Source organism: Oncorhynchus mykiss, chromosome 9 (assembly GCF_013265735.2).
Source record: "Oncorhynchus mykiss isolate Arlee chromosome 9, USDA_OmykA_1.1, whole genome shotgun sequence".
NCBI classification, from domain to species: domain Eukaryota; kingdom Metazoa; phylum Chordata; class Actinopteri; order Salmoniformes; family Salmonidae; genus Oncorhynchus; species Oncorhynchus mykiss.
In genome coordinates this window covers 49,530,509-49,540,508 of record NC_048573.1, presented here as the reverse complement: position 1 = coordinate 49,540,508, position 10,000 = coordinate 49,530,509, and the positions used below count along the sequence as shown (strand labels likewise).

General features: G+C 42.9%; 1 protein-coding gene across 2 annotated transcripts in view; it reads right to left on the bottom strand.

Annotated features, from left to right (window-relative positions):
* The window catches only part of si:ch211-218g4.2 (rho GTPase-activating protein 39), a 97,676-nt gene that overhangs the window by 51,474 nt on the left and 36,202 nt on the right, over positions 1–10,000 (bottom strand). For both annotated transcript variants that reach the window (XM_021616045.2, XM_021616046.2), the window contains exon 2: positions 2,087–2,521. In XM_021616045.2, coding sequence (XP_021471720.2) covers positions 2,087–2,521 — 435 coding nt within the window. The remainder of the gene's footprint in view (positions 1–2,086; positions 2,522–10,000) is intronic.

Below are 10,000 nucleotides of genomic sequence, written 5' to 3'. Positions count from 1 at the left end.
CCCTTGGGCTGAATATAATAATTATAATTCTCTTCTCTCGGCTGCGTGCCGAATCACCTCACACTCACATGGCTCAAAGAACCTCTCACTCACATGACTCGAATCACCTGTCACTCACATGACTTGAATCACCTCTCACTCACATGGCTCGAAGAACCTCTCACTCACATGACTCGAAGGAAGCACCTCTCACTCACATGACTCGAATCACCTCTCACTCACATGACTCGAAGGAAGCACCTCTCACTCACATGGCTCGAAGAACCTCTCACTCACATGACTCGAATCACCTGTCACTCACATGACTTGAATCACCTCTCACTCACATGGCTCGAAGAATCTCTCACTCACATGACTCGAAGGAAGCACCTCTCACTCACATGACTCGAAGCACCTCTCACTCACATGACTCGAATCACCTCTCACTCACATGACTCGAATCACCTCTCACTCACATGACTCGAATCACCTCTCACTCACATGACTCGAATCACCTCTCACTCACATGACTCGAATCACCTCTCACTCACATGACTCGAATCACCTCTCACTCACATGATTCTCAGTCACGTGATCGGGTCTATCCCCCATAGTACAAAAGTTGACTTCCTCTGTTCTGTGCGATAAATAAATATTCCAAACATAATCTGGGACAGTTGTGGGATGTGATAGATCCAAAATTAATACTAGCATAAAAAAAACAGTTTTAAGCAATGAGGCTGATGCAACAGATCAGAACGGTTAGCTTAAAATGTTGATAAACTAATAGGCTATTTCTTCACAGCAATGCGCACACACAGAAGGCGCAAATGTTCCATTAGCAGGAAAACACCACAAATGCAATTATGCATGTAATGATTTTATTATAAAGGTGCATTTTTATGGTGAAAATGAGCTTCCCCAAACTTGAAAACACTCGCTCTGCGTATGTATGCCACTACACCCATTGTAAAGCGGATTCATGTGCTTAATATGAGTTATTTGGCCACCTTAGTTGTGATACAAACCTTATGAAAACATATAGTCTAGGCTACATGAATTGTGCAACTACAATTTGAAAAAGTCACAAAAAAAAGCATGCGTTGTTTCTTGCCCTAAACTGGGAATCATTCACAAGTGATAATATATCAATCACAAGTCATAGGCTAATATTGTCACCCATCACACTATTCTTAATTTAATCTTGTCTTTACATATACTAAATAATATATGTGTGAAATTTGTTTTAATTTAGAATGGACCACTATCATGCACCTGTATTGAACAGGGGCAGCGGGGGAAAAAACAGTGAATGAAGGATGCTTTTCCCGTGGTTCATTTTCATTTTCATTCATTTTAATTTACTCCTGTTTTAAAGAGAAGCAATTTGCTTAATATTACGAAGGTGGAGAAATAAATATAGTAAGTCTAGCCTATATAAAGCTGATGGGATCACTCTGTTATCTCATGCAATTGCATAGCCTGTAGAAATGTTGCTCAACATGAGCTCATGGGCTGTTTGATGAGATGTTCGAATACATTTGCATTGATGTCAGAGTGATTAGAGGGACAATAGAGTGCTGAGCACCAGGAAGTTAGCAAGTTTAAAAGGCTACTAATGTTCAGCATCAGAGCTTGGAGAAGCCTAGTTACTGTGACTAAATGGTCATGTGGAATTTGACTGCCGTCATGACTCGTGACCGCCAGCGTGGTGGTAATACGGTCACCGTAACAGCCCTAGTTCTGAGCTGTGTGTTAGCTGTTTGAACAGACCGTTTTGTGCTTTTAACATGTCAATACCTCTCACAAAGACAAGTAGTGATGGAGTCAATCTCTCCTCCACTTTGAGCCAAGAGAGATTGACATGCATTTTATTGATATTTTCCCTCAGTGTACATTTAAGGGCCAGCTGTGCTGCTCTGTTCTGGGCTTTTAGTTTCTGATATATTTACGACTAGATCATTACTTGCTACCCCTTCTGAAAGTGACTGCAGCTCTATATGAAGTGCGGCAATGATTTGACTTACTGTGGTCAAGCTGAGTAAATACTGTAAGTAAATGTAAACATTGTAAATCTTTATGGTGTATGTTATGGTAGAGAGGTTACCTGGGGGTATCTTTCCTGTTCTCCAGGCTGTCACAGAGCCCCTTAGACGGGGTCGACCTCCCGCTGCTGTCAGGGTCCTGGGAGGGGGGCATGGGGTAGGCCTGGTTAGGTAGGGGTGTACGACGGCCCTCTCCTCCCCCTCTCTGGGGCTTGATGGGGCCGCTCAGACCCGTCTCTGAGCTCCTCTTCATGGCCTGTAGCTGGGCCAGGGGCACGATGTCGCAGGCCTGGGGCCGGTGCCAAACCGTCTGCTGGCTGGCACTGTTGTAGTAGTAGAAGCGGTTGTTGTGGCTGTCAAACAGCTCCCACCACTGGTTGCCGTCGGACTGGCGCACAGCGGCGCCTGGGGGGGGCTCCCAACCACATTCCCCCGAGGCCAGGTTCACGTACATGCGCTCCTGTGAGCGCGGCTCCAAGATCTCCACCCAGTCACAGCTGGAGAGGAGAGAGGGGGAACATGGAAAATGTAGTTAAGATTTGAAGACTGTACTGTATATGACCACTGTATACTGAAAAATACAGTGCTTTCAAAACGTATTCACACCCCTTGACTTTTTCCACATTTTGTTGCGTTACAGCCTGAATTTAAAATGGATAAAAAATGTATTTTGTGTCACTGGCCTAGAAGCGGCAGGTAGCCTAGTGGTTAGAGCCTTGGGCCATTAAGTGCAAGGTTGCTAGATCGAATCCCCCGAGCTTGACAAGGTAAAAATCTGTCGTTCTGCCCCTGAGCAAGGCTTTTCCTAGGCTGTCATTGTAAATAAGAACTGACTTTAACTGACTTGCCTAGTTAAATAATAAAAAAAATACCCCAAAGTGGATTTATGTTTTTTGAAATGTTTACAAATTTATTAAAAATGAAAAGCTGAAATGTCTTGAGTTAACATGCATTCAACCCCTTTGTTTTGGCTAGCCTAAATAAGTTCAGGAGTAAAAATGTGCTTAGCAAGTCACATAAGTTGCGATGGACTCACTCTGTGTGCAATAATAGTGTTTAACATGACTTTTGAATGACTACCTCATCTCTGTACCCCAAACATACAATTATCTGTAAGGTCTCTCAGTCGAGCAGTGAATTTCAAACGCTGTTTCAACCACAAAGACCAGGGAGGTTTTCCAATGTCTTGCAAAGAAGGGTATGGTGAAGTTATTAATTACACTTTGGATGGTGTATCAATACAGTGTAGTCACAATGTAGTCACTTCAAGGATACAGGCGTTCTTCCTAACTCAGTTGCCAGAGAGGAAGGAAACCACTCAGGGATTTCACAATGGGGCCAATGGTGACTTTAAAACAGTTACACAGTTTAATGGCTGTGGTGGGAGAAAACTGAGGAAGGATCAATGACATTGTAGTTAAACCACAATACTAACCTAAATGGTGGCGTGAAAAGAAGGAAGCCTGTACAGAATATAAAATACTCCAGAAAACTTGTTTGCAATAAGGCACTAAATTGAAACTGCAAAACATGTGGCCAAGAAATTAACTTATTATCCTGAATACAAAGTGTTATGTATGGGGCAATCTAACACAACACGTCATTGAGTACCACTCTTCATATTTTCAAGCATGGTGGTGGCTGCATCATGTTATTGGTATGCTTGTCATCGGTAAAGACTAGGGAGTTTTTTTTGGGATAAAAATAAATGGAATTGAGCTAAACACAGGCAAAATCCTAGAGGAAAACCTGGTTCAGTCTGCTTTCCACCAAACACTGGGAGATTAATTCACCTTTCAGCAGGACAATCTAAAACACAAGGCCAAATCTACAATGGAGTTGCTTACAGTACCAAGACGACAATGAATGTTTCTGAGCAAAGCTCAGGAGAGCAAAGCTCTTAGAGACTTACCTAGAAAGACTCACAGCTGTAATCGCTGCCAAAGGTGATTCTAACATGTATTGACTCAGGGGTGTGAATATTTAAGTAAATTTGATTTCTGTATTTTATATTCTATACATTTGCAAACAATAAAATGTGGAATAAGTCAAGGTGTATGAATACTTTCTGAAGGCACTGTAGGTCAAAGCAGTATTTTTCTCCAACCTGGAAAATCAGTGATGATGTCAAATATTTTTGATCAGCTAAGTGAACACGGACCAAAGGGATTTGTCTTTGTGTATGAGTCTGGGCGTGTGTGAGTCTGGGCGTGTGTGAGTCTGGGCGTGTGTGAGTCTGGGCGTGTGTGAGTCTGGGCGTGTGTGAGTCTGGGCGTGTGTGAGTCTGGGCGTGTGTGAGTCTGGGCGTGTATGAGTCTGGGCGTGTACAGTATGGGCACATTTGTGTGTGTGTGAGGGCTTTCCGGTCCTAAACATACAACCATTCCACAGAGTAGCTGAGTCAGACCTGAGTTAGGTCGTTCTGTGGTAGTGTAACCAACAGGTGCAGCAGCTTTTGATCCCTACTAGTCCTTAGCCAGGAGCTACTTCACTGAAACGACAGTATCCACAACTCCTGCCTCAGACAGTCACTCAGGCTGCCATACACATACACTCCCTGAAAAGTGAGAGCCGGTGAGAGTGACCCAGAATACAACAAAAATGACATCCACAGCTGGCTGAAGGATTGAAGTAAGTGGAGAAGGAAGGTGTGTTTAACGCCTTTCCCTGAGCCCTTGCTCTCCTGCTGACCATGGTTGGATGAGCTCCAGGGCTAACCTCCAGGCCAGAGAACCAGACCAAGCTGGGGCCATGGTCTACTACTCTCCCTAGGCTGGCTGGATGACAAAGAGGCCCGGGTCCTTATCTCCTCACGGAGAGGCCAAACAAAGAAGTCAGGCCAGGGAGTGGCATCTAACCCACTGGCCCACCTGGTGGGGGGGGGGGAGGGGGGGGGGGGGGGGTGAGAGAGAGAGAGAGAGAGAGAGAGAGGCAAAGCCTTGCTATTGAGCGACGCCGCCATAGGCACTTCCTAACCTACTGCCAAATATATGACCACATTAGAGACACACATTTCCCACACATCACACAGACCCACAGAGAATTTGAAAACAAATCCAACACTGATAAACTCCCATATCTGAAATACCGCAATGTGCATCACAGCACCAAGATTTGTGGCCTGTTGCCATGAGGAAAGGGCAACCAATGGAGGACAAACAACGTAGTAAATACAAACAAGATTTATCTGTTTATTTATCTCCTCCCACTATTCACACTACAACTATTTGCATATTGCTAAAACCCTGTACATAGCTGATAATATAACACTTGACATGTCATTACCTTTTTGAGTGCAATGTTTACTGTTCATTTGATGATGCTGTTAATTCTCACTTTTGTTTCTTGTTTATTTCACGTGCTTTGGCAATGTAAACATACGTTTTCCATGCTAATGAAGCCCCTTTGAAATAAGACACAGAGAGAAATATAAACACACACACAAACACAGGATACTGTTGAGGACTGCATTATGTATACCCGGGCACGGCTCTTGCTTAAACAGATCTACAGATATTACACAAGCTAGTCAATCAATCAACCAATCAATCTATCAATCAATCAATCAATCATAGCTACATGTCATTCTCACACCCAATGTACACATACTCATACCCACATGAACATCAACACAAAATCAGAGGCATAAAGATGCTTTCTAGGTCAGCCATTCTCCTGAGGGCCCTGTGTTTAGCATATCTAAATACACACTGTTAATCCCAGTGCATAGCATCTCTATATACACACCGTTAATCCCAGTGCATAGCATCTCTAAATACACACCGTTAATCCCAGTGCATAGCAGCTCTAAATACACACCGTCAATCCCAGTGCATAGCATCTCTAAATACACACCGTTAATTCCAGTGCATAGCATCTCTATATACACACCGTTAATCCTAGTGCATAGCATCTCTATATACACACTGTTAATCCCTGTGCATAGCAGCTCTAAATACACACCGTTAATCCCAGTGCATAGCAGCTCTATATACAGACTGTCAATCCCAGTGCATAGCATCTCTAAATACACACCGTTAATCCCAGTGCAAGCAGCTCTATATACACACTGTTAATCCCAGTGCAAGCAGCTCTATATACACACTGTCAATCCCAGTGCAAGCAGCTCTATATACACACTGTTAATCCCAGTGCAAGCAGCTCTATATACACACTGTTAATCCCAGTGCAAGCAGCTCTATATACACACTGTTAATCCCAGTATAAAACAGTGGCATGAAGGGGACCTAAAACACATTCACACCCAACTACAAGTAGCTTTCCGCACGCACGCACACACACACACACACACACACCTGTTATACATGTAAGTAAAGAAAGCAAGGACCTCACAGTCTTTCACACACACAAAGGATGGACGATCACTCCACACACACACATCTCAGAAATGTTATAGGCTCACAGATTTAGTTTCTGTGAAAAATGTGTATAAAATCAATCTGTCCTGAGTATCCTCCCTCAACAACATGCACTGCTCATTGACAGCTAACAACGCATCAGGACATAATACAGGCATGGAAACTAAACTACCATCTTTTGGCCCATGTTCAGGTCACACTCACATACACACTTAAACACACAGAATGAGAGGATTCCTGCTTCTGGGTGCTCCACAGAACGCTGAGCACGGCAGTCCTGCTCTGCTGTATGGCGCTGTACACTGTGTTTGGGGAAGTGTTTATGTTTGTGTGTGTTTGTTTGTTGACGTGTGTGAGAGAAACTATCCTATGGTGATCAAACCCATCAGAAATTGATCCTCAACAAATAAGATAATTCCATGTGGAGAGAGAGAGATAGAGAGAGAGAAAGAAATGGATGGATAAAGTGTGAGTGAGAGAAAGGGATAGAGAGGGGTAGAGAGAGAGAGGGGAAAGAGAGAGAGAGAGAGAGAGAGAGAGACAGAGATAGACAGAAAGATGGGAAAGAGGGAAAGAGAGAGATAGAAAGAAAGAGAGAGAGAGGTACAGAGAGAGAAAGGGATAGAGAGTGAGATGGGAGAGAGAGGGAGAGAGAGAGAGAGAGAGAGAGAGAGAGAGAGAGAGAGAGAGAAAGAAAGGGATAGAGAGAGAGAGGGGAAAGAGGGAGAGAGAGAGATAGACAGAAAGAGAGAGAGAGGTACAGAGAGAGAAAGGGATAGAGAGAGAGAGAGAGAGAGAGAGAGAGAGAGAAAAAGAGGTACAGAGAGAGAAAGGGATAGAGAGAGATAAGAGAGAGAGAGACAGAAATGGATAGCGAGAAGGATAGAGAGAGAGAAAGGGATATCGAGAGGGAGAGAGAGAGATGGGGGTAGAGAAAGAGAGAGAGAGGGAGAGAGAGAGAGAGGGAGAGAGAGGGAGATAGAAAGTGATAGAGTGAGAGAGAGAAAGAGAGAGATGTATGCCAAATGTATGACCATATTAGAAACACATATTTCCCTCAGAATACACAGACCCTCAAAGAATTTGAAAACAAATCCAATTTTGATAAACTCCTATATATATTGGGTAATACCACAGTGTGCCATCACAGCAGCAAATCAAGCAGCAAGTCAAGATTTGTGACTTGTTGCCACAAGAAAAGAGCATCCAGTGAAGAACAAAGACCATTGTAAATACAACCCATGTTTGCACATCATTACAATACGTATATAGACATAATACGGCATTTGAAAAATGTATCTTCCTGAGAAACAGAGAGAGAGACAGAGAGAGAGAGAGAGACAGAGAGAGAGAGAGAGAGAGCGAGAGAGAGAGAGAGAGAGAGAGAGAGAGAGTGACAGACAGAGAGAGAGAGAGAGTTGATCGACAAAATAAATCAACAGATCACTGTGGACTGTGCCTCACTGCTCAACGTCAGAACGGCTCACCACCCCACTCTGACATGTCAACACTTATATGATAATATACATCTTGATCAGGACAGTATCAGAACCTTTGCCAAGGACCTAAAAGATGCAACACTTGGCAGGGACCCACACACCCATCACCCCAGCAACAAAGGTCCCCCGCCCCACCTTCTGAAACAACAGTACCTCCACCATCCCGAGGAGAAAAGAGCCAGACATGGCTTATTACAGCACAGCTCTACTAGACCAGGCCCAACACAGCACAGCTCTACTAGACCAGGCCCAACACAGCACAGCTCTACTAGACCCGGCCCATCACAACACAGCTCTACTAGACCTGGCCCATCACAACAAAGCTCTACTAGACCTGGCCCATCACAACACAGCTCTACTAGACCTGGCCCATCACAACACAGCTCTACTAGACCTGGCCCATCACAACAAAGCTCTACTAGACCCGGCCCATCACAACACAGCTCTACTAGACCCGGCCCATCACAACACAGCTCTACTAGACCCGGCCCATCACAACACAGCTCTACTAGACCCGGCCCATCACAACACAGCTCTACTAGACCTGTCCCATCACAACACAGCTCTACTAGACCCAGCCCATCACAACACAGCTCTGACCACTACTCCAGGGTCGGTCAGAACACTGCCCTTCAGGGAAGTAGACCACATGATGCAGTCCACACCATGTATCAATTAGATCGTCAGCCTACATATGCTGAGGTAACCTCTGGCAGAAGACTCCTAGAACAATCAGAGATAGGAGAGGTGCGCCAACTACTGCAACTAATATGCAGACTACTGAGCTAGACAGTCCCTTTAATTCACACACGGGCACGCACGCGCACACACACACACACAAACACACAGGGTTGCAGATTGCACATAACATAAGTACAATGCAATCTTATTCCATTCTTATTCATTTGTTTACAAATATTCCTAAATGTATTGACACCGGTATTATAATAATTATTATATGTAATGGTGTGTGTGTGTGTGTGTGTGTGTGCGCGTGTGTGTGTATGTATGTATGTATGTGTGTATATGTGTATGTGCATGTATGTGTGTATATATATATATATATATATGTATGTGTATGTGTATATATATGTATATATATATGTATGTATGTATGTGTGTATGTATGTGTGTGTGTGTGTATATGTATGTGTGTGTGTGTGTGTGTATGTATGTATGTATGTATGTGTGTATATGTATGTGTATGTATATATGTGTATGTATGTGTATGTGTATGTATATATATATGTATATATATATGTATGTGTATGTATATATATGTATATGTGTATATATGTATGTATATATGTGTATATGTGTATATATGTATGTATATATATGTATATATACATATTTTATTTTTTTTGTTTTTTTCGATGTACTTTACTCAAACCAGTGAATATCACTTATTATAAATGAGATCATTAACTATCAGCTCTTGGAATATCCAGGGCCTATACTCTTCACATTTTGGTTATAAAACAACTAATCCAGAATTGATTAAAAACATCAAGGGACAGGACATCATAATCCTACTGGAAACATGGTGTCGTGGAGACATAGATACTCAGTGTCCCTCAGGCTATAGAGAAAGTTTACTACCATCAATCAAACATAAAAATGTTAAACGGGGCCGAGACTCAGGTGGAATCATCATTTGGCATAAGCAGGACTTAGCACTGAATGAAATGAAAAAAGGTACCACTCACATTTGGCTAAAACTTAACAAAGGTACAATCTATTGTGACAATGATGTATACATATGTGCAGCTTATGCTCCTCCTTCAGATTCATCATATTATGATGATCAGTTTTTTGACAATCTCCAGACAGAAATCATTACATTTCAGGCGCAGGGTAAAGTGCTTCTTTGTGGAGATTTCAATGCAAGAACAGGTTCTGAGCCTGACTACACTGATGCGGGAGGTAACCACCACATATTTGGACACCAATCCTTGTACAGTAGCCCTATTATAAATAATAGAAACAGTCCTGACCAAATACTGAACAAAAATGGAAAAGAGTTAGTACATCTCTGTCGAGCCTTAGGCCTGTACATGCTTAATGGTAGAATCAGAGGGGACTCTTTAGGTCAGTT